We start from the raw sequence: 24062 nt of genomic DNA, 5'->3' as shown, positions 1-24062 counted from the left end.
AAATGTTTATATGTTGGACTTATTTAGATATTTATTGTTTATTGTCCATTGACTGTTGTAGCGTAATCCGTTATGATGGTTGATGATATTGCTATAATAATGATTACAACGCCAAGACCCGTATTACACTCTGTTTGAAATTTTAATTGAACGATATTTGTCTGCAAATAAAAAAATAAAATTGTCACCCCTTTTCCATTATTTCCTACGCTCCTTAACTTTTCCCGCTTCCCTTTTAGTAAAAGTGATTTTTCGTATGCGTTCGTATGTTTATTTATTAAACAATATCAAGATGGGCCTACTGTATAGAATGAGGGCAAAGGCAAGCCATTATTGAATCCGGATAAAATATTTTTTTTCGCCATAGCTCTGAATGTCTCTGCTAATAAAAATTTACACAAATGAAACAAGGTTCGAAATGCAGATTTAAAAAAAACCCAATAGCTTACTGTTTTAGGGATTCTTGAACGTTTTATTTCACGTGTTAACAATTAAAAAAGAGAACAAGAATTTGTAAGAGCTTTTAAGACATTATTACTATATGTGGGTAGACATAGACATTTGCACATTTTACACGAGTGAGTAATAACAGACTACTCAAATTTTCGCATAGGTATACTTCCAAAATAATGAACACAAAAAAAATTGGGCTACTACAATCACAGATTACATTAAATACAAATGAACATAACTGGTCAGTTGGGTATTCTTAAGTTTTTTTCTTTCTTAGAAGTTTGAAATCGTACGGTTTTGGCAATGAAATAATAATAAAAAAGATTAGACAAGAAGCGAATTTTGCAAAAATAATGAATCCATTCCAAAATCCCCTCAGCACACACCATTTGTCGATTTTTAAATCATACGTATTTATATATGCATAATACGACAAGTATATTACGTACACATTCATTTTTGTTTCACATCAACCGAATCGTCAGTGTAGATTTCCTCGTCATCAAAGAGGTCGTCGTTCACAACCTCGGCTTCTTCCTGGCGCTTTTTGGCGGTTGCCAACTCGGCCGCATGTTTCTTACGCCACTTTGTCCGCCGATTTTGAAACCAAACCTGCCATTATTTGAAAAATGCAAAATGAAATGAGTTACAACGAACAATCTTCAGCAGAGAACAGTTCCAAATTTTATACAACACTATCTGTGATAGTAATAAAGTTAAATCGAGATTCTGATTACTTAATAATTTACCTTGACTTGAGATTCCGACATGTTGAGTCCATAGGCAAGTTTCGCTCGTTCGGGACCCGCCAAATATTTCGTCTGTTCGAACGTTTTCTCCAGGGCGAAGATTTGTTGGCCGCTAAAGGTTGGCCGCGTGTGTTTCTTCTTTGAATCTTGTTCCAAGCGGCAATTGAGTTCTTCAGAATCATCTGTTTAGTGCCAATATAACAGTTCATAGGTAAGCAATGGAAGCCAAAATCGCATTGCATTTAAGTTAACAAAAGAAGAGAAGACTTACTTCTTTTTAAACGGTCTCTTAACGTTTGCAGTCCAGGGTTATCGATGAACGACTGCAAAGTCGGCCAGTAAATTCCTGGGAAATTCGGTGAGTGCAGACCTATGCTGTTGACTCCGCTCGAGAAATCCAACGCTATTTGGCTCCTTGGTAATCCAAGGAAGGATGACTGGAATTGGGGGGTATTACTCGAACACGATTGCTGGTGGCACTGTTGAGACACCGGCGACATCACAAGGGCCGGCCGCGGCAGTGGTCGATTCAAAATGTTTTCGATCCCGTGAGGTGTTGCCGAAACCGAGGAATTCTCTTCGGTCGGCGTAGTGTTCACCGGTTCCAACAGCAGCGACGGCGACTTGGAAATCTCTACGGGACGCACGTGCTGATTTACCTTCGAGGAAATATCAAATGCTTCGACGGTTTTGCCCAACTTCTGAGTGGTGGCCGGCGGTACGACAACCGGGGACGAAAGAGCCATCGGATGTTTGGAAGAAGTAGGCGCCAACGGGAAAGACGTTAATCGCGGAATGTAGTGGAAACTCGGGAGACCATGTTGCGGCGAACAGATCTGCAGAGCGGAATGCATAGACTGGAATTCAGGAGGATCGTGATTGGCACTGTAAGATCGGAATCCAGGCAGAGAGCCTTCGATCGGTGAAATTCGATCGACTGAGCGGGAAAAGAATAAGTTGTGGTTAACTGATGGACTGCTGATGCCTTCCCGGTCGTCTCGAACTGGTAACATGTGCTGTTGCTGATTGGAGAGACCTGATGATGATTCCTTTTGACTTAAATCGGTTGGAGAGTCTCGGGTGATTGGGCTGGAGCTACAACTTGACGAGTCGATATTCTCCGAGCAGCCCATTTTCACGCTGTCGTCCGACGAGGTGAAAGATTCATTCAAAGCAATTTTAGTATTGGTTGCTAGGTCCAGGGGCTTTGCACAGGAGAAGGTGTCGATCGAACTGTTGGGGTTATTTAAACTGACGTCAGAATTACTACAAGTCGTGATTCCAAGTGCGACGGGATCAGCCAATCTGACGCCACTTGGCATTTTTTCCGCGTTTTTTTTTTCAAATTCGGTCTGCTGACCAGATGAGAAAACTATTCGGAATATCACTCGAAAATATGATGATGTTATCCTTGCACAACTAACTGTATCAAGTCTGAAATCTTGTTAGATTTTGAAACCAATTCACCATTAATTTCACGTTAGAGTAGGTATAGAGCGCGGCACCACTTGACAAATAGGAGGACGTTATCAGAGTTGTTCACATCAATCGTTTAAACAGCAAACTGATCATGACTACGAAGGAGTAGCGATTTAGGGGTTGTATTTGAGAATTGTGTCGTCCAGCTCATTCACCATTCTCGCCCAGATAGCTGTTGGAGATCCATCTGCTGGACGGCCCCTTATAGGGCGGAGTTTTCCCATGAACGGAAGTCCCCGGATCACTGGATCCAAGCCCCTCGAATCTTATTGGCTGCTGGTGATAGTGTAACTGTGCACAGGCCTCTTCCCTATTGGCCTCGTTGCCATAGGAGCGTTGCTATACAGCACACAGCTGAAAACAGTTTAGGCTCTATCTACTTTCTCTGCTGAACACGGCGGAACACAGCCTCGAGTCATTCAGAAATCTACACAAAAACCAACAAAACGGTATACGGCTTCCGGCCGCCTGCTTTGTACAAAAGCTATTATATAAGCTATAGGCCAATTTGTTACGGAATGACGTGAGATAAATCAGTTTTGAAGAGCTTAAATTATAATGAAAAAAATTCAAATCTAAATCTGCTGCAGGGTTCTTGTACATATAACATTTATCAGTCATATTTTATTCGAGATTTAACAGTGCGCCGAGCCTTGGGCTGTTAATTTTAAAAAAATCTTACAAAGACATCCATGCTAGTTTGCTTTACACAAATTCAAATGGTTGATTTGCATATTAAGACAAAGTCAAAATTAACAAAGGGAAATTTAATTTGATTCGTAATGATTTGTCCTTTTAGTGAAAAACTGGAATGGAAAAAAACTATCATCTTCCCTCCTGTGTGATTCAAGAAAAGAGCAAGGTTAACCAAGTGCGTGGTGGTATAGACTGCGGAGCGCCATATTCTTCAGCAGTAAAGAAAACGAAAATGAAAGGAGACAGAGATGGGCAAAGGAAATAAGGAAAAAAAAAGGTTCAGTTGAAAGCAAACGGATGTACGGCTCAGTACTCAATAATTTATTCTATTCACAACTAAAAGTCTATGCAGCTGTATATACCGTAGTCGGGTTTGTGACATGAGGTCCGGCAATTCATTAAAAACGTTTTATGTGATTCGACTATAAGCAGCTAGCAGCAGCAAGCCACTTAAAGTCAGTTTACATAAAAACACTTGGAAATGCTATTTCATAAAACTAATTCATCGCTTTTCTCACTTTCAACGTTTTACCTCACTCAATAGCGTAAGCTTGCTTCAAATAACACAACCTACTTGATACACGTTAGGGGCTTCTAAAGTACTTGATTTACACAAAATAGTTTTGAAATTATATTTCTCACCTCTCAAGTGACTATTATAATCTCGCTTTCCGCTGTTAAACGGACTTGAGATTGCCATCACACTAGGCAGAAATAAGATAAACGATTTTATTTTTTTCACCATTTACCTTTGTATTAGCTTTTAAAATAAGACTGATACAGAATACACCATCAGGTAACATTACTTGAGGCAATCATTTTACCTCTGAAGAAAGTGGATTACCGGATCTTGAAAAGGCGTTGGATATCTGTTCTCAACCAAAGAGCCGTAAATCCGACCATTTTCAAAACATTCCCTTGTTATCCCAATATCTTGATACATACAAAAGCAACCCGAAAAATATCAGAGTCTAACTCACGCCAAACTGCCTTGATACTCACATTGCCGTTTGTGACTGGGAGTATGATTACGTGTTGACTCTCGGCTATTTGGAATGACATCGTCGAACAGCCCACCTCAGCAATCCAACAAAAAACTTGAAATTGTGGAATGATGTTTTGTACACTCCAAATTGGATGTAGCCGGAGCTAGAGGAGTTGCAGGCTAGTTTAACATTACAATATCAGTATTAACGTTTTAATGGTTATCATATCACTCAGAGTATTCTTATAAATATTAAGGTTATTTCACTGATAACATTAACTTTAAAAATTATGGACAGCAAATTAACGCAAGAGAATAGGCGGTTCGATCACTTAACCATTATATGCTATCAACATTCAAGTTTCAAGTTTTCAACGCCTTTCGTGCTGACTGCAAAGTCCTCCGAAGGAGAACACTTAGGAGTTAAAACAAATTGCAACCATGTTGACCACCGTGTTCATTCGATCGCTGCTCGTAATAAATAGGTTCATATATAACCAATGAATAAATTTAATTGAATCTTATAGGCGCTTGAAGGGTCAAGATGAAAAATGTAAATGCTCAAGCACTAGCTTATTAATATTATTGTTATTACTTGGCAATGCCTTTAGAGTTATCTAATCTGTAGCAATTTGTTACAATGTATGTAGCTCATTTATTTGTTTCGCGGTACTATATCGATGGAGTAAATAATTACCGAGATGAACTCGTTATTAACGACTTTCGTGTGCGGTTCCGCAATCCGATACGATGCGTCCACAGCTGCACTCTCTCCCTCTATTCATATCAACGCTGAAATAATTGTTTATATTCTGATTTAGACATATAGTCGCCGATGCTTGTAGCGTATTCCAGATTTGACTCATGAACATTGATTGATTTAATGCATTTGATTAGTTTCTGTTTTTCATCTGATTTTTCCGCAATTATTTTTCGGTGATTCTGCGATTCTCAATATATCATTACTTCCTTCCCTGAGCCGAGAGTCCTGCGGTAACAATGGCGGAGATGATGATTCAATAAGAATACCGAAAGTAACAATAACTCGTCGGTATTTTTTGAATTATTGGAGAGGATAAGTAATTAAACATGTTAATAAATTTAATTTCAACTTGTAGGTGTTACAAGAGTGAAGATGAATCATGTGTACGCTCAAGCGCTTGCTTATCAATTTCGTTGTAATCATTGGGCTAATGCCTTAAGAAGAATCATATCCATGGCTATGTGATACAATGAATGTAGCTCATGTATTGGTTTCGTGAAACATACCATGGAGTAATTAATGACCGAGATTAACTCGCTATTAGCGACTTTCATGTGCGGTGACTTTATATACATGTGGGGAGTGCTGCAGTGCAAACAAACAAATGCATCACAAATTGCAGTTGGACATCCTTGTAAAAATAGCTCGCCATCTACCGACCGAATTTAAAAGTTTGCACAGTGTTGTGTTGTGACGGATTGTACGGTTTGTACTTTGCCGTTGTCAATAATGGCGGAGGAGCCGTCCAGCTGCATAATATCTTCCGTCCCGCTGCAGCAACAGTTTCACTCAATCCATGGAACTTTAGTTCAGCTATCGGAGAACGGCTTTTCAGCCTTCCGTCTCCGTCCTAGTCACGAATTCAACCAAGGGCTGGTTTTCTCCAGTCGGTCGTTAAAGGACGAGCAGGTCTTTGAAGTCCGGATCGACCGCAAGGTTTGTTATTATTAAACAAAGTGCTACTCAATTTGTTTAATCGAGAGAGAATAAAGACTAAAAGTGCATTTTTCATTGGATTTTGCAGGTTCACTCATGGACAGGTAGTCTACAAATTGGAATTACCACACAAGATCCAGCTACCTTCCACCCCGCCCCTCCTCCAAATGCCCTAGATATTGTCAATAAATCATGGGTACATTCGTTCTTGAATAGGTAATTCAAAAAATTAAGCACTTTTTTCATGTTCCAGGTTTTGTCTGGATGCAATCTGTTTGAAAATGGTAAAATTATCGTAGAAGACTATGGCCCAAATTTGGATGAATTGAGTGAGGGAGACCGAGTTGGTGTAATGCGCACCTCAGAAGTATGTTTACCTTCTGTGCATGTTGTTTTAAATTTTGTTTTATTTTAAAATTTATTGTTCTGTTTAGGGAGATTTGGTTTTCTATGTTAATTCATTTGCTCAAGGAGTAGCTGTCTCAGGCATCCCTCAAACTATTTATGCTGTTGTCGATCTTTATGGCAAATGTGTTCAGGTTTCTATGATTAACCATAGTGAGACTCATTCACTACCTAGGCCATTATTAAGTAAGTTGTGAATCATATTCCTTACAAAGAACCTGAAAACATTCCTTCTTGTTGTCTCCAGCTTTGAGTTCAGTTATGATGGATAGCAATCAAGTAAATCAGGAAGAAGAATCTTGTAGTACTGCGAGTACACCAAGCGGTGCACTTCAGGATCGATTGCGGTTTCATCATCGGTGTGGCACAATGGTGAAACTTTCGGCTGGACAACGAACTGGCGAACGCAGGCGACCGCTAGACGAGTTTAATAACGGTTAGTTTATCTCCCAGCCAACAGTTTTGAAATTCTAAATGTGTAGCTATCCATTTTATTTTATAATTTTCAGGCGTAGTCATGACCCAACGTCCTCTTCTACCTGACGAGCTCTTTGAGATTCGTATCGATAGTTTAGTAGACAAATGGTCTGGCTCTATCGAGGTTGGAATTACAACTCATAACCCAGCTGCTCTGGACTTTCCTTCTACTATGACCAATCTTCGCAGCGGAACGGTACTCTTTTGAAATTTCCTACTTGTTAATAACTTCTGCATTCCATTTTGGTTTTAAATTCTAATGGAGTCAAATTTAGATTATGATGTCTGGCTGTGGAATCTTGACCAATGGCAAAGGGACCCGTCGTGAGTACGGCCAATGCAACTTGGACGAGTTAGGCGAAGGGGACCGGATCGGACTCATACGCAAGACAAACGGGGATCTGCATTTTTACGTCAATGGTCGTGACCAGGGCGTTGCCGCGTCCAATGTACCAAATCCTGTGTGGGGTGTTGTGGATCTCTACGGACGGACAGTCAGAGGTAATTTCATTTACTGTTTTTACAATTTTGTCTCCGCTTGTGTTAAAAAACTATGATGAATGTTCTCAATAGTTTCACTGATTGACCGGGAAGACGCCGTTAAACCTCCAACAAATGAGGCAGAAGAAGATGCTCCTGTGGTGGTGGAACAACTGCAGTTTCATACGCGGTGCGGTCTACACGCAGCTGTTGTGAATGGTGGAACGACAGGACATCGACCGAACGCACAAAGTGACTTTAATCACGGTGTCGTGTTGACTAGCCGACCTTTGAGGCCAGACGAATTGTTCGAAGTAGTGTTGGACAAAGTGGTTCTCAAATGGGCGGGTTCCATCGAGATTGGTGTCACGACTCAACGCCCCGAGGAGCTCGACTTTCCTGCCACAATGACCAACGTCCGTTCAGGCACTTGGATGATGACCGGCAACGGCGTGATGCACAATGGACTAACTATTTTGGACGATTATGGAACTTCGCTCGACCGTCTGGGCTCGGGAGATCGGGTCGGTGTGATACGACGTTCGAATGGGGTTTTACACTTCTTCGTCAACGGCGAAGATCAAGGTCCAGCGGCCGGCAATGTTCCAGAAAAGGTTTACGGAGTCGTGGATTTGTACGGCCAAGCAGCCCAAGTATCCATCGTCTCTCCTTCCCCGGCCACTCCGCTAACTGATTCTTCTCCCTATCCGTCCTATCTCTATCCGGCACCGTCTCATCTTCTGGCCCCCTTGGTTTCTCCCACCTCTTTGGCTGACTCCACGTACGCCCTCCCCACTTCATCGTCTTCTACTTCGGCGTCGTCAACGCTCATCCACACGGATTTAAGCTTTCACAGGTTACACGGCCGCAACACGACCTTGTCTAGCAATTGCCTTACGGCGAGTAGACCCAACGCGTTGTCAGAATTCAACGATGCCATCTGCATTACATCAAGGCCCTTGAGACCGGGGGAGGTGTTTGAAGTGATGATCGAAAAACTAGTTGAAAGGTGGTCTGGATCACTTGAACTTGGCGTAACATCCATCCGCCCTGAAAATTTGGATTTCCCTTCGACAATGACGGACATCACTTACGGAACGTGGATGCTCAGCGGTTCATCAGTGATGCAGGTGAAATAGCACAAAATGACGAACTCTTTCATCTTCATTTTTATTCATATTTGTTTTGTTTTTGTAGGATGGGACCATTACTCGAAACGGTTATCCACTCGACTTGGACGCTTTACAAGAAGGGAATCGAGTTGGGTTATTGCGCCATGCTGACGGAAGTTTACACTACTACCTGAACGACCAAGATCAAGGAGCAGCATGCTGGGGCGTGCCCCAGGATCTTTATGCCGTCATTGATTTGTATGGACAGTGCGCCCAAGTTTCGCTGGTGCACCGACCCCTTCAAGTATCCGGTATACCCACCAACCAACAGGAGGGAGATGCTACTCCAATGGACTCGACCGCCAGTGAACCAAGATGCATCCAGCCGCATCGTCATCGTATCTCACCTTATTGTGGTCGGGCTGTCACTCTATCAGACGATGGTCGAACGGCCAAACGCGAAGATAAGGATTTCGAGAATGGGCTGGTGTTCAGCTTATTGCCGCTGCAACCGGAAGAGTCGTTTGATGTGAGCATCGATACCGTATCTCAGCGCTGGGCTGGGTCCCTTGCCGTCGGCCTCACTACTTTCCATCCGCAAGAAGGAGCCGTGATTCCTTCAAGTCTAAGTGGTCTGGAGTCTTCGTGGTACATCTCCAGTTCGAGTGTTTTCCAGTCGGGACGCAAAATTCTGGCCTCATGTCTACCCATGGAACATTTGGCCGTTGGGGATGTCGTTAGCATCCGTCGAACGGTGGAATCCACTCTTCATTTCGCTGTGAACGGCAGGGACTTGTCCGTCTGCGTTCGCAACATTCCTCATGGCGCGTACGTTGTGATGGATCTACACGGAATGATTCAGTCTGTAAGGATATTTTTCCATTCAGAAGAAAAATTGGATCTTTGGTTTTAACATTAAAATTTGATTTTTTCTCATTAGGTGAGTGTCAAAAGCATTGGAAAACTTGGGTCGTTACCGGAATCGCTTGCGACAACTCCAGCCGTTTTGGCAACCAATTCGTTACCAACGGCAGGTGGAGCTCTTCCGTTGTCACTGAGCCAGCTAGCACTGCGCGAAGCGATGCAAGGAATCCAAAGTGCGCTGAGTAGTCGCTTCGGCAGTGCATTCAGTCACCAGCAACGCTTTCACGATCATCACGGTCGCAACGTTGTCTTAAAGAATAACGGCCAGACAGCCCAGCGAACGGCCAGCTACAATCAGGTACTTTTAATTCAAAAAATGTAAAAATTGAAGCAATCTTAATAAATTGGATTTCATTTACCCTCCGTAGGGCCTGGTATATTCTAAGGATCCACTTATACCTGGAGGCTGCTTTCAAGTTAAGATTGAACAATTGGACGAACGTTGGACAGGCTCGTTGATGCTTGGAGTGACGTCAATTCCGCCTGAAAAAATGCCATCGACTCCGCCTACCTGTGCGCTTCTACTTAAGCGACCTAGTTGGGTCATCAGTGGACGGACCCTGCATCAAGGTGGCCGTAAGATACGATCCGACCTCAAGTTTGATTTGAACGAATTGCGAGTTGGTCAGAGCGCCGGTGTTCACTTGAGCCAAACGGGCCACCTGCACGTTCTGATTGACGGAATTGATTGCGGTTCCGTGGCGTGGATTGGAACCAGTGAATCGCTTTTCGCCGTCGTCGATCTTTATGGGCAGACCACAGAAATGTCCACGGTATCCGTGCGCTCAGCTTCAACTACCACCTCGACTCCCACAACTCAGCCGGCCTTGAATGAAGAGAAAGCCTTGCGAGAAAGTTCAAACACGGAAAAGAGTTTGACAGGTGTGAGAAACTACTCTCAGCGTTCCTGTCGCTACAAGCAGAGTTGCTCAAGATTCGTCCATCTAATGGGTCTGCCGGACGCGTATCTCGAGGGCGAGGGAAGTGTCTGTGGCTGCGTTCAATGCTTCCACGAAGAGGAAGGCACGTCAGACAAGGTGGACGAGGAGATGAAGGGTTGGTGTCGCTGGACTGTCAGGAATCGTCGACAAGTGGACAAGAAAGACGGACCTGGCATCAACGAGAAATGGCAAACGGCGTATCATCAAACACGCCCTTGTGTCGTCCGCCGGATCCTGGATGAAGGCCATTTGCTTTCGCCGGATTTGAATGTTTGGCAGAGAACAAAGGCTGCCCGTCGGAGTAGCAAAGGCAACGATGGGGAATCTAATGGACAGCTACTCTTTTCTCCAACTTTACAGCCTGCGTCGTTGGCACCGATTGCAGAACTTTACGACCCAATTCTTAAGGTAAAATTAACACCTAGCATTTAGATTCTAGTAAATTTGTTAATGAGCTTGTTGTATTTTTTAAAGAAAAATCAACATGGTCAGGTGGTTTTACAAGTGCTCGTCCAGCCGGGATCCTACAAAGTCCGGAGGGCAACCAGTCCTCTCAACGGTCCAGCGCCGACAGTCCCGACCACCAATACAGTGGGATCAGTGACTTGTAGTCCAGATCCAACTCATCAACAACAGTTGCTGAATCCACCGGCAGACACGACCGCAATAACGGATGAAGACCCAGCCATTTTATGGTACACCAAGGAACGGGGAGCTGCTATTGTACAGGCGCTCTTGATCAGATTAGACGAAACTGCCTCGGCTTCGACCTGAACCAAACAGTGTTCGAGAACGCGCACGAAATCTGGTTGTTCTTAGCTTTAACTGATTGTTTGTGACTGTGTCCATTTATAGCCCTAATCTAAAATTCTCTTACGAATCACTCTGTACATACACATGAACAAATAAATGTGCTTGCTCCTATACACAAGCTATTTTTTTCTATGCAGTACTAAATATACTCGATGGCAGTACGCTTAAAATGTCAGCACCATATGGTAATTGCGTCCAAAGAATTAGATAACTTAGAATGGAGTTGCCTATGAAGTAAAGCTGCTGAATATTTATACCGCATGTTTATTCTTAAATTGTAAAACTTATGGAAGACATGCTAAATCTGTAAATAAACCCAAAGACGGAGCACCACTGCAAGGCAGACTAACAGTTCACTTAAATATCTTTACGGAGCAAGGCGTTCATAAATCCAACCTTCGTCTCCTTGGTGAGTCAAGACACCGTCCGGCTCTTCACTGGACGCCGGTCGTCGAAATCGAATCCGATCATGGATTCTAGTAGACTGCCCTTGCCAAAACTCGATGACTTCTGGAATTACAACGTAACCTCCCCTAATATGCAGAAAGCAAAGATTAATTCATGAACATAGTAAATGACAAACAAATGAAAAGACAAAAAAGCTTTGGGTCGAAACTGACCATTTATCCGGTCTTGGAATGGGGTTCTTTTCGTCGGCGTATTCTTTGGTCAATTTTTCCTCGTCGTCAACCAGTACTTGACGGGATGAAATTGCTTGGCTCTGAGACTAGTCACACAAATGAATTAATTCTTGGTAAGAATTAATCTGTCTGAAAGCATTGCAAATCTTTGGACATCTTTATACTGAAAGGAGTGCTCCAATCTGGCTGCTACGGGGTCGAGATTGAAAGTATTCATCAGAGGCTTCGGCTGGAAGTTTTTTCACTGCACCCTCTATCCTAACCTTATTTTAAAATGGAATTTTGATGAAAAATGATCTATAAATGTTTTTAAATGCAACTATTACAGATTTTAGCAAAGGTTCCCAGTAGAAAGTGAGGGCTGCAAATGGATTTTCTTCCTGTTAAAAAAAAAACGAACAATTTTAAAAACCAAATATATAAAACGAAGTAAAATAAACAATGATTTTCCGCTATAACCGACTAGGAACTTAAGTTGAATAAAAATAGCATACCAACTCGATTCCTTTCCTGCTGGAGTAGTTGGTGAAAAATCGAAATCCTTCTTTATCGAACCCTTTGAGCAACACGTAACGAGCGGAGGGTTTCCCTGTTCTATAAAAAATTAAACACAATTATGCTCTAAAATAGGAAAGGAAAATCTCAATGTCTAAGCTCATTTGGCTTACTTGGAAGCTGTTGACAAACACATGGCATTTGCTTCAAGAATATTTGGTGTTTGGCAAGCAACATCAAACCATGATTGGAATTGTTTTATAGGCTCTTTAGCAACAAGGCTGTCCTCAGTGAATGTGTTGTGCTTCTCATTGTAAGGTTTTCGCATTCCTAATGATAACATGAGAAAAAAAATGAATGGATGATCGATAAAACACAAAAATCACCACACGAACAAGACGGACAGCAAAAAAAACTAATTTATGTGATGTAGGTTTCGGTTAAGAAAGAAATAAAGTGAATAAGTTCAGAAGGACAGGTGAGAGTGAGACTGAATCAACGTTGAATTTACCTGGCCCCTTGGCCCGAACTAATAAACGGGCCTTGGGGAACTCTCGGGGCGGGACAAAAGAAAAATCTTGATTCGTTTTTAGACGACTAGATACCAACGTTGGTTTGACACTTTTCCTAGTATTCTAAACACTTTTCGTCTTTCTTGAACTAGGCCTTTGGTACCTAGTTAATACCAGTTGCTGGAGAATTTGCGTACGAGTGGTGTAAACTCTCTCGCTCTCTCCTGATCATTTTACATGTCTTTTTTTTCTGCATTTTCGTTTACTGGTTGTGATGCATCTGTATTGTGGCGATGCCACTGCTGAATGATCAGAATTGTGTTGATTTTTGTTTACTGTGTTATTTTATCGCCGAATAGTCGTGCTGAAACATCTCCAAAGCTTTGTTACATGTAACATTATGTAACAAACAAAATCATCACTATCAGGTTACATAGAAACAAGAAAAGAAAGTAGGAAGGGTTGAATTTTATTGACTAACCTCCTAGGTCTATCCCCTGAGATTTATTTGAAGTTTCTGTCGCCATGGCCTTTCCAAGAAGGTTTTTCAAGGGATGAGGGAGAGAGATCTTAAGATGAAAAATTAGGTATCTTGATGATAACATGAGCTAGAGTTGCACTAATGAAATGCCCAAATAAGTTATCAGGAGAAAAAATGAATAATTTAACAATATCGCCCTAGTTTTTATCTTTTTAAAAGGCGTACGTTGCTATTGCACTGTCTGTCAGTCTTTCATTTTTTACCTTTTCCAGACCTGGCAACTCAGCATACGTGAAAATGGAAGAGTGAAATATTTGCCAGCTGATTTCAATTTCTCAATTGTGCGCGGACACACGAGACACGACACAGTCTAAATCTGTTGTTACGTTGCTTGAAAGTCCAATTATAATTAAGTCAAGTACTTATAATTTTATAAACCTGTTATAAACTTCTCATGGGTGGAAGAGGACGAGGGAGAGGAAATGCGGTTTCCTTTAACATTGAGCAATTGGGATTTGGTAGAGGTGAAGCAGGTCCAGTTTCTGTTACTCAACCTCCTCCACTATTCCCCTCTCTAGGTATTAAATTATTTACACTATATGTGAAACAGTGTAAAGTTCTGAATCTTTTTCCAATTTCTCTGTTAGAAAACAGGCCTCTTCCATTAATTAAAGATGTGGAAAATGAGTATATACTGGTTACCCAAAAGGATTTGAGCACAAGAATGAGGAACTCACCGTTTTACTTGAAACACTCAGAAAAGTAGGTGAATAGTTGATGATTATAGTTTATTCACACACTTATTATTCTTGAAGAATCAATAGCACATCTTATGAAAAAGAGCTACCTGTTCTCTGGAATCGAATGCCTGCTGAACTTAGGGATGATACTTTCACTAAGAGGTTAGCAACTGGCAAGTCTAAAGTCACTCTGAATGCTAAAAGGAAGAAAGTTGAAGACCCTGATAAAATTTTTGCCAAGCTTGAAAAGAAAGAAAGAAATGAAAGTGAAGGGGATGGGGATGGAGGTTTGTTGAGCAAAGTATATTCTAATTTCCATAAATTTATAAAATGTTTTAATGATAGATGGGAAAGAAGATGAAGACGATCAAGATAAATCAGATGATGAGAAAGTGGAAATGGAAGATGATGTTGTGGAAGATGAAGATGAAGAAATGGATAAAGATACAGACTATGCTAATAATTATTTTGAAAACGGTGAAGGTTATTTGGATGATGAAGAAGGCCAAGATGATGGAGAAGCCCAGTTCTAGCAACTGTAATCACTTCCTATGCAAAACTCAGGCAAACTGAAATACAAGTTATTATTTTTTGTAATTGTCTTATTTTCTTTAATCCTACAAGCTGCTGAGGAAAACATTTTCTATGTGGTTCTAATTGACATTATTTAGTCCTTCATTGTGAGCTTGATTCATGGTACGCTAAACAATTTCGTTGAGAAATTAAAGAAAAATTTCATTGACGGCAGTGACTCCTTCATTCACAATTTTTTACTATTACTACTACAATTTCATCAATTCGTGAATCAAACCCTAGGAGTAGGAGTATTGAAAACTTTTTCTCAATTTTCTGACGATACACTAACCCTGTTTGTAATTCGGCGATACTAAAGAAGAAACATGTTAGGATTTGTTTTAAGGGTAAAAAGATTCTTTAAACATACCAAATTTGGCGTAACATACATATTACGCATAACATAAACTACCATCGAAAACTTTGATGCGATTCAACACAAATCGTCCTGTACGTTCGAATAATTTTAAACAACAATCTTTTAAAAAAACCAAAGGAAACTAAATTAGAATACCTATTTCTTTTCAGCAAGTTGACTATCCTCTTCAAGAATTTGAAAGTTTTGAAACCAGATGCGATTTTCAATTATCGCAAAAGTGAAAACATGGTCAAAGAACGGATGACTTTTGGGATGATTTGTAATTGTGGTTCGATTCTCTTGCTCGAGGGCAACAACAAGCTAGTGCAAATTGAAATAAAAAATCTACGCTTCTTTTTCCCGTAAAAAGGCTGATTCGTGGCTCTCGGCTTACTCAATAGTTAATAAATTGTTCGTTCAAGTGCCAACAGTACGAATAATTCAGACAATTGGACAACAGACTAATTATTACGTAATAACCCATATAGCTTAATTTTTTTAACATTTTTTAGAGAAGCCTAAGCCTTCCATGGTGTTTTTGCTAGTTAGTTCAAACGGCAGTTAAAATCACACCCATTTGAGGTCGGCGATCAAGGCAATATGATCCGAAGGAAACACTATACTGGGGAGCGCACAGTGTCGAGTAACTTCCTCTAGACTGGGAAGGGGGACAACCTATGAATTCAAGGGAAAAAAAAAGTTAAAAAATTAGCATCAGCTTTAGAATTACAAAAATTATACCTGTTCAACGACGAGCTTGGATTTTTCGAAAAAAATGTAGTCAAGACAACCACTGAATCCACTAGTGTAATTAGTAAAAGGAGGAGTGCCACAGGCAGTTTCCATCACAATTGGGTTATGAAGAGATAAGTCCCGCACTGCTTCTTCTGGTTCTAGATTCGTAATCCACGGTAATAAAAGTGAAAACAAATATACGAAAATTACAAATGAAACTCACTGCTTGACCACGCCTCGTTGTCATGATCTATGTGTTGTAATGTCATCAGTTCAAAGACACCGGATCCTGGAGTACTATTAAAATCCCCGCAAAATAAAAGGGAGACTTCTTTTCCAAGTTCCTGGAAAAAGAATATTGCATTACATTATGTATAGGTGGAGATATAATAAAGACACGCACCAATTGACAGTTTCGCAAATTTTGTGCTAAGCGCAGAGCTACACATGATTGTAGGAGACGAATGTGGTCCGCATTTGGGTGAAAATAAAGATGCGTGTTAGCTACAACTACACGTTTACCGTTGAACAGCGACTCCAAGACAAGAAGATGACAAGAAGTAGTACGGTCAATGATTCGTTTAGACAAATCTTCATTTTTTTGCACAGCTTCCCATAAATCATTAACTAATGGATTTTTCGGCAACTCTTCGGCCAAAATATGGCTACATGATTCAACCAGCCGAAATTTGGACGTATTGAATAAACATGTCATTCCTTCACTCACTTGTCCACCTTTTTTGCTGAATTCAGCTCCGAAACCCAATGAAGAGAAAATAGGTTTCAAATCTGAATCAAAGACTTTACCATCAACTTCTTGGAGACAGATTATATCAGCATTGTATCCTAAATGAAAAATAAGGGTAAGCAACAGAAACAATGTTTAGTATGTTAAGGTTTAACCAATAATAAACAATTTTACCAATTAATTCTTTTAAGATAAGTTGCTTTCGATAGTCAATTGCCAACGCGTATGGAGGACAGTAGGGGTGAAGAACTTTACGTGTATATTCAGAATCGGTGTATAGATCGGCAAGGATATTGTAGGTCACTACTCGAAAACTAAAGAAATCATATTAATTTAAAAAAAAAATCATGACGATTCAATTCAATGAACTTACCCTGTATTGCCCATTGATTCTTTTGTAAAATTGTGACGGATGTCAAAAGGACACTGGCCAGGTCCAGCTTCGACTACTTGGGAAGAGATTGCACATTCAGGCAATCCTACTCTAGATGAATTCCTTGGAATGCATTTTACTTTGAGCCAGCTGCCAATGTCTGAGTTTGAAGTAGAGTAGGAGAATCCTGTTCCAACTTGAACCCAAGTTTCAGAACTATCTTCTGGGATGACATTTACAGGCTCATGGCTCTTGTACCAAATTAGTTCACATTCACGTGTTATACAATACTCTACTTCAAATTTGCTTAGATAAACTTGATACCCTGCCATAATTGAAGTAGGGAGCTTGAGAGTTTTTACTGTAGGAGGGTCAACATCTAAATGGTATAATTGACCATTTACTGCAATTACAACATCTGGCATGACAAGTAAATTTCTACAAGTCACCTCTGGACCTATTATTTCACAACCCTGCAACAGTTGGACTTCTAACTTCAACTCATCCAAGGGATCTGTAGGCAACTTCTTCAGTTTCTTTTTCTTGTACTTTAAGCAAGCCTTGTCAATATTTGTAACAATTCTTTCTTTAATTTGTTGCACATTATCATCCATTGATCTATTGAAATTGAACCAACGGTCCAACCCTATAACAGGATCTACATATTGAAACTGAATATCCACACGATCTTCACTCTTGGTTCTACAATATGCTTTCATGGTGGAATTTCTTGTGTCTTCTTGACTCAAAAGAGAGTTGACAGCACTACTTGCTCTTCTATAAATTAAACGGAAGGCACCATATGTTCTGCTCAACATAGCAGGTTAATAATCTTCCGATACAACGACGAAGCAATGCCTACAAAAACAACGTTCTTATTTCTCACTCCTTACAATTTTGAAAACAAAAACTTAATATTTACCACCTAAACTGATATTGTAGTGGTCAATATGGGATACTTGATGCGAAATTATTCCAATATACACACGTGAACATTTTTTTGCAAGTTTGGCTCAGCTCAGTCGTCTGCTTGTTTTTCTGTCAACACAAAATGTGAAATCTAGCGGCGAAAGGAAATACTAAGTTCCCTTATCCCCACCCACCAGTTTTGAAAAATTTCAATAATATTATCCACAAATTTTGAAGATTAATTTATCGTACTGTACGTAGTTTATCGTGAAGGAATTAAAACAATCTAGTACAAAATACCTAATCAAACTATGGTAATTTGCAAACCAATAAAAAAAGTGCTGGATTTGGTGAAAGAGGGCGGGCATTTCATGACTTTCATCGATGATTCACCGGGGAAAAATAGCTTGTGTGTAGCACATACCTTCAGTATTTCATTTGTTTTAGTGCAGTCAATTCTTTCCAACCTCTTGTCTCTTAAGTCAACGAGTGGTCTTTCCGGCGGTCAATGAGAGAGTTTCCTTGGCCCGGGCTATTTACGCAAATACGCGCAAATAGGTTTGTTCATTTTACAGAAAGTGGATTATTAGCCTATTCTTTCATTAGATTTTGTTTTTTTTCGTTTTTTAAGAGATGTTTATTTGTTGGATGATCCCCTGAGCGCCGTGAACAATCAAGTCAGCAACCATATATTCAGCAATGGCATTCGCTGTGCGCTTAAGGGTAAGACAGTCATTTTTGTGACGCATCAACTTCAGGTTTGAATTATTTTAAATTCTTAACTGTTTTTTTTTCTTTCAACATTTGCTGACGGTTAAATGCTAACAGGATTTAGATCATTGTGACCAAGTCTTTTTCATGGACTGTGGACGAATTGTGGATCGTGGCCGTCATGTGGATTTGATAAGTCGAAACGAACAGTATATGTCGTTAATCCGCACGTTCTTAAACGAAGAGAATAAGAACACATTTGATCAATCTTCCGATCAGCATGGATCAACAACGCAGATTGTTGTGTCAGTATTTCCGTTTGCTTGTGATCTTCAATGACGTGGACTTGTAAGAAATTTCTTTTGTAGTGGTGAGCCTTCATCTTTGACAAGGAACAGGAAACATTTTGGTGTCAACAGGAACTTGTCATCCACTGAAGCAGTATAAGCCAACTAAAAAATCGCTTGACAAAGACGGACGAATTTATTCCGACAGCGGACGGACGCCTAACAGAAGTGGAAATGATGGAAAAGGGATCCATCCCGGTATCAACATACAAAACCTATATCAAATTGGCCGGTGGATACATGTTAAGCATCTTTGTTTTCTCGCTGTTCGCCGTCAACGTGATCGGATCAGGTAGTAATCAAAATCTGAAATTTACTTTCATTCATGCTTATTTTTACTCGTCCCTTTTGTATTCGATAGCTATGAGCGCATGGTAGCTTGCTCATTATTGGCTTAACGTTGGTGTTGTGGTAAGTCATTCTTTGACTGAATTTGCGAAATTGTGAAATTCTACGTTAAAGTTCTTTTGTTCTAATAATCCACAGTTCCACACATATGGTACTCAAGAACGCCAGCAGAACTATTGGAAATGAAACCGAATATCATCCAAGCATTCGAGCCCATCCGGATCTCCTATACTTTGAATTAATTTACGGAACTTTTATCCTGATCATAATTATAGCCAGCCTACTGCGCAGCTTCTTTTTCATTAAAGTAAACAACGGATATATTATATACAGTAATGTTATGTTCATTGATGGATAATTCATTATATTTATTAAGGCTTCTTTGCGCGCATCAAATTTGCTCCACAGCCGCCTTTTTAGCAATGTCCTGAACAGTCCAATGAGCTTTTTTGATGCGACTCCCGTTGGTCGATTACTCAACTTATTTTCACGCGACCTGGATGAGAGTACGCATGATATCATGAGTTTGTGCTTAACTACGTTATTAATTGTTTTGTTTTTTTCCTTTATGACTCGTGACAGCTGATTGTCGTTTACCGCCATGCAACGAGGCCCTTATTCAAAATGTGTTGACCGTGGCAGTCTCCATTATCTTTATTGCCATTGTTGCTCCGTGGTTCCTCATTGCGATCGGCTTGCTGGCTGTCATCTTTGTCCTGCTCAGCCGCGTGTTTCGATGTGGTCTCCGCGATTTGAAACGGCTCGATAACGTCTCGCGTTCATCCATCTACAGCCACGTTGCAGCCACTATAAGTGGACTGGATACGATCCGTGCTTTTGGAAAAGAGCGAGATTTCACTTCAAAGTAGAAACATTTATTCCAACTTTCATCTGATTAAAGTGCATATGCTGATAACTTTTTCTTCATTCTAAAGATTCATGGATTTGTACGACGAGAATTCGATTCAATTTTTCATGTTCACATGCAGCATTCGTTGGATCAATTTAAGGCTGGACTTGATTGCAGGTACGCTAATGAAAATGCTAATATCTTCTGAGGAAATATTTGATTTTGTTCTACCGTGTCTTTATCGTAGTTTGCGTCATGGGCATCACAGCTGGACTTGTTGTAGTCTTTCGTGGGATTCCGGCCGCATTCGCTGGGTTAGCTCTCGCTCACGCTAATCAGCTAAGCGGAATATTACAGAACACTGTTCGTTGGGCGTCTGAAACGGAACTCGTTATAAAAATGATGATGAATTGATATAAATTTTAATGTGCCAAGTTTTATAGATTTTATATATATTTTTTTTTGTCATATTATTTGATTTAAATTTTTATTTGCTTTGGGCTGTTTCTGGTCTCTTCTTGTAGAATAGGCCGTGGTACGTGTAGCGTAGGCCGAGTTACGTGGGAATAAGGCCAAGGTACGTGTAACGTAAGCCGAGGTACGTGTAGAGTAGGCCGTGATACGTGTAACGTAGGCCGAGTTACGTGTAGCGTAGGCCGTGATACGTGCCGATTAGAGAAAGCCGGCCGACATCACCTAATACGGCACGTACCTCGGCCTACGCTACACGTAACTCGGCCTAACATTTCATGAATGAAGAACGGCCTGCCGGCCGAGGAAAAGCGGCCTGCCGGACGAGGAAAAGCGGCCTGCCGGACGAGGAAAAGCGGCCTGCCGGCCGAGGAAGAGTTGTTCTCTCTGAAACACGATTCACGTCCGTCCAACGAATGGAAAATTCATTAAACCGTCTTGAGGTAGATTAAATTGTTGATTTTATAATTAACAAGTTATAATTTTATTCCTATTAAATAGAACACGCCGAGCGAAGAACTTTCAGTTGTGAAAAATTGTCGTCCTCCAAGCGATTGGCCACAGCTGGGTTGTGTCACATTTTCAAACGTCAAAATGCGCTACCGATCTCATTTGCCGCTAGTCCTTAAAAATGTTTCTTTTGTTATCAAGCCCAAGGAAAAAATAGGTATTCTTAGTAGATTGTATTTATTATTCAAATTTTATTTTATTTCTCAGTCGAATTCACTGTAATGATCACTATTTTATTTCGAAAGCAATTGTTGGGAGAACAGGTGCGGGTAAATCATCTTTGGTGGTCGCGCTGTTTAGACTGGTGGATTTGACTTCCGGTTTCATCGAAATTGATAGGATTAACATTGCTGAAATGGGTCTTGATGACCTTCGATCGAAGTTGTCCATTATTCCTCAATACCCGGTGCTTTTCATTGGTTCCATTAGGTGACTTTAAATTTTTATTAAATGTTTTCGCTAGATAATTATTTTTATTTTTCGGTAGATATAACTTAGATCTTTTAGAAAAATACTCGGATGAGGCCATTTGGGAGGCCCTTGAGCGTACTCATATGAAAGAAAAGGTGAAATCCCTTCCTGGACAACTGAGCAATACCAAGAACAACGATAGTTTTTCTGTGGGTGAGAGGCAGCTACTTTGCATGGCAAGAGTTCTGTTACGAAAGAATAAGGTATACATATAGTCATATGTTTGATGAGTTCAGTTTTCCCATAATAATTTAAACTTCTCTGCCTAACAGATTTTTGTGATCGATGAAGCCACTGCCGCTCTTGATGCAAAAACGGACGCACTAGTTCAACAAACGTTGCGTGAAACTTTTGAGGATTGTACAGTCTTGACAATTACCCATCGGTTGAACACTGCCGCCCAGTATGATCGTGTACTTGTAATTCAAGACGGAATAGTGACAGAGTTTGATGAGCCTTCAACGCTCCTTGAAAATTCACATTCTTCTTTTGCCAGTATGATGGAAGCAGCAAAAAACAAATAATGATTTTATGAACTAGATTTAAGATAGAAAAGCAAGCTTATCAGCTCGCCGCGAAGGGATAGTTGTAAGCCAGTTGAAAACTGTCTTAATTGACAAATTCAGGGCCTATTGTTTAGTCGGACTTATTCACAATTCACACGTTTCTTCACAGACTTTTTTGTCTTAAAACAGGATTTTTCTGTCACAGTTCAATATTCTTGCAAGTTATTAACGTTTAGTTTGCTCAACTCATATGTTCCTATTTTTACACATAAAGTTCAATAATTGAATTTAAAAAATAACCATCGTTTAGTCAAATAACTGTAAAACATAAATGCAAATCTGGTTGTTGCGTCATGGTTGGGACACCAATGATAACGTCATCATGGCGATGCTATGGACATCTGGTGGTTTTTAATCATGCTTAACCATCCATAACGAATATATTTAAATAAAAAATATTCGACAAGAAAGAATTAATTTTAAACTTAACACGTTAAGTAAATGACAAGCACGTTAAGAATGGAAAGTGGAATTTAAACCTAAGGTGAAAAAGTTGTAGTCGCCACCGCAAGATGTCACCAGTCATTAAGTGAAAAAGTTGTAGTCGCCACCGCAAGATGTCACCAGTCGTTAAACAATTATTTTAACAGTTTTTCGTTAATTACTGGAAAACTAATTAAGTAAATGCAATTATTTTTGTTCTGGTCGCACCGCATATTTTTTTTGTAATTATTAAGACCAAAAAGTCCGAAATCTGTCGTTAAACATCCGAGCTATGGAGCGGGACATACAGACAGACAAAGTGACATGGTATTTTTTTTTCTGCGTGTGCGATTATTAGCTTCGCCCTTCGGGCTCGCAATAATTGTATTTAATTTTAAATTCTAAAATATGACTTTGTATTGTGTCAAAATGCGTTTTTATATTTGCTTGAAAATGGATTAATTGACGCAGACAAATAGAAAACGTTGTCGATCAATCATGAGTAGCACATTTTTTTGTAATTAAGTAAATTGAAGTTGTAAATGAAACAATTTCAAGTTGAAATTCAAAATCAAAATGTTTGATTCGTTATTTTAAATATCATACAGTAAGGCAAGCTTGCTACTGTACATGCTACATGTAAGGCCATGTATTGACGCCTGCAATTATTGCAAAAATGACTCCAGCAGGAATGCCCAGCAGTAATACTATCCAACAGTAGTTTTCTCCACAGGTTTTACAAGTGCCCATACTCTGCATTTCGGCGAAAGGTGTTCCGCTGTTGACGTTGCCAATTCTGGAATGACGTAATGCAGCATAGGAGTTGGAGCGAACGCCTTAAATAAAAAATGAAATACGGAAGAAATTTAATAAAATGAAAATCGGACATACAGAATATGGGCAACGAATAATACCAGATCTGGTAAATCCACAGCAGTTGAATACACATGCGGCAATTAACGGTATTAGAATGAAGCTGACCGAACATCCAACTATCAAAACCACACTCATCATTTGAAAAATTCTACCAATTTGATCACCCACTGGATGCTCTGATTCCGAGTAAGATTCATTATTTTCCTCATCTGTATCGATTTGAGTTGATATCAACACTGCCATCGATTTATACACAATAGAATGGGCAGCTTTACTTAAAAAATTATTGATTTTTTGATCAAACGTAATCGGCTCTTCGGTACTCGATTCCGCAGTCAAGAAAGCAAATTGTTTCATAACGACCGCTAAGGAAATAATTAACTCGGAACTCCGCCACGACATTGTAGTTTGCAGCGTCTATTCCTAATAAAGGTTCATTTGGTCTGTGACTTGTGAGCAAACATTTTTTAATAATAATAAAAAATAAAATAAAATACGTACCTAAAAGAATTTCTTTCTAATAAGTATTTGCCTAACTTTTGAGAATCGCAAATTTAATGCCACGTACGTTAAATAATGTCGATGCAAGATATAGAAATAAAATGACTTTCGTATTCATATTTCAAAGTCCCTTATAAAACCAGTTGTTGTGTCCTGGTTTTTCCTATCTTTTCACGTAATCTTATCTTATCCTACAGGAAGGCGGAGTTA

At 40.0% G+C, this 24062-nt stretch overlaps 6 protein-coding genes and 1 pseudogene across 11 annotated transcripts; 3 read left to right on the top strand and 4 right to left on the bottom strand.

Annotated features, from left to right (window-relative positions):
* Positions 1-417: 417 nt before the first annotated feature.
* On the bottom strand, positions 418-2764 carry LOC124351176 (homeobox protein Nkx-6.1-like). Its single transcript, XM_046801928.1, has 3 exons — positions 1474-2764; positions 1203-1384; positions 418-1065 (listed from the first exon to the last, which is right to left on the bottom strand). The coding sequence occupies exons 1-3, from the start codon at positions 2522-2524 to the stop codon at positions 907-909; spliced, it is 1392 nt and encodes a 463-aa protein (XP_046657884.1). The 5' UTR covers positions 2525-2764; the 3' UTR covers positions 418-906.
* Positions 2765-5818: 3054 nt separating this feature from the next.
* Positions 5819-11331, top strand: LOC124349227 (neuralized-like protein 4). The gene is made up of 12 exons (XM_046799666.1): positions 5819-6061; positions 6150-6257; positions 6315-6428; positions 6496-6652; positions 6714-6902; positions 6976-7139; positions 7219-7444; positions 7517-8553; positions 8621-9400; positions 9476-9757; positions 9828-10808; positions 10875-11331. The coding sequence occupies exons 1-12, from the start codon at positions 5855-5857 to the stop codon at positions 11172-11174; spliced, it is 4545 nt and encodes a 1514-aa protein (XP_046655622.1). The 5' UTR covers positions 5819-5854; the 3' UTR covers positions 11175-11331.
* A 126-nt stretch (positions 11332-11457) lies between these two features.
* On the bottom strand, positions 11458-13597 carry LOC124349230 (pyridoxine-5'-phosphate oxidase-like). 2 transcript variants are annotated; one of them, XM_046799669.1, is made up of 7 exons: positions 13343-13597; positions 12523-12679; positions 12349-12448; positions 12181-12234; positions 12019-12117; positions 11834-11940; positions 11458-11746 (listed from the first exon to the last, which is right to left on the bottom strand). In XM_046799669.1, exons 1-7 carry the CDS (start codon positions 13464-13466, stop codon positions 11581-11583), a joined length of 807 nt encoding a protein of 268 aa, XP_046655625.1. In that variant the 5' UTR covers positions 13467-13597; the 3' UTR covers positions 11458-11580. The 2 variants fall into 2 exon arrangements, with proteins under 2 accessions (XP_046655625.1, XP_046655626.1); XM_046799670.1 differs by lacking the exon at positions 13343-13597 and adding an exon at positions 12861-13323.
* Positions 13598-13660: 63 nt separating this feature from the next.
* LOC124349231 (DNA-directed RNA polymerase III subunit RPC7-like) lies at positions 13661-14679 on the top strand. Of its 2 annotated transcripts, none has more exons than XM_046799672.1 (4): positions 13661-13920; positions 13990-14104; positions 14167-14369; positions 14428-14679. In XM_046799672.1, exons 1-4 carry the CDS (start codon positions 13797-13799, stop codon positions 14613-14615), a joined length of 630 nt encoding a protein of 209 aa, XP_046655628.1. In that variant the 5' UTR covers positions 13661-13796; the 3' UTR covers positions 14616-14679. The 2 variants fall into 2 exon arrangements, with proteins under 2 accessions (XP_046655628.1, XP_046655627.1); XM_046799671.1 differs by having other exon boundaries at positions 14158-14369.
* A 1-nt stretch (position 14680) lies between these two features.
* Positions 14681-17919, bottom strand: LOC124349228 (2',5'-phosphodiesterase 12-like). Of its 3 annotated transcripts, XR_006920247.1 has the most exons (8): positions 17792-17919; positions 16870-17727; positions 16671-16810; positions 16152-16594; positions 15972-16092; positions 15755-15906; positions 15170-15688; positions 14681-15103 (listed from the first exon to the last, which is right to left on the bottom strand). XR_006920247.1 is itself a non-coding variant. In XM_046799667.1 (7 exons), the coding sequence occupies exons 2-7, from the start codon at positions 17685-17687 to the stop codon at positions 15581-15583; spliced, it is 1782 nt and encodes a 593-aa protein (XP_046655623.1). In that variant the 5' UTR covers positions 17688-17727; positions 17792-17919; the 3' UTR covers positions 14681-15580. The 3 variants fall into 3 exon arrangements, 2 of the variants coding, with proteins under 2 accessions (XP_046655623.1, XP_046655624.1); XM_046799667.1 differs by having other exon boundaries at positions 14681-15688; XM_046799668.1 differs by having other exon boundaries at positions 14681-15688; positions 17795-17919.
* Positions 17920-18477: 558 nt separating this feature from the next.
* LOC124348544 lies at positions 18478-22029 on the top strand (annotated as a pseudogene).
* Positions 22030-22862: 833 nt separating this feature from the next.
* LOC124348369 lies at positions 22863-24056 on the bottom strand. 2 transcript variants are annotated; one of them, XM_046798563.1, is made up of 4 exons: positions 23853-24056; positions 23627-23774; positions 23390-23560; positions 22863-23311 (listed from the first exon to the last, which is right to left on the bottom strand). In XM_046798563.1, the coding sequence occupies exons 2-4, from the start codon at positions 23751-23753 to the stop codon at positions 23109-23111; spliced, it is 501 nt and encodes a 166-aa protein (XP_046654519.1). In that variant the 5' UTR covers positions 23754-23774; positions 23853-24056; the 3' UTR covers positions 22863-23108. The 2 variants fall into 2 exon arrangements, with proteins under 2 accessions (XP_046654519.1, XP_046654518.1); XM_046798562.1 differs by having other exon boundaries at positions 22864-23311; positions 23390-23774; positions 23853-24044.
* Between the last annotated feature and the right edge of the window lie 6 nt (positions 24057-24062).

Source organism: Daphnia pulicaria, chromosome 7 (genome assembly GCF_021234035.1).
Source record: "Daphnia pulicaria isolate SC F1-1A chromosome 7, SC_F0-13Bv2, whole genome shotgun sequence".
Lineage (NCBI taxonomy): Eukaryota > Metazoa > Arthropoda > Branchiopoda > Diplostraca > Daphniidae > Daphnia > Daphnia pulicaria.
The sequence above is the reverse complement of the archived record's forward strand: the minus strand, read 5'-3'. Positions and strand labels throughout refer to the sequence as shown.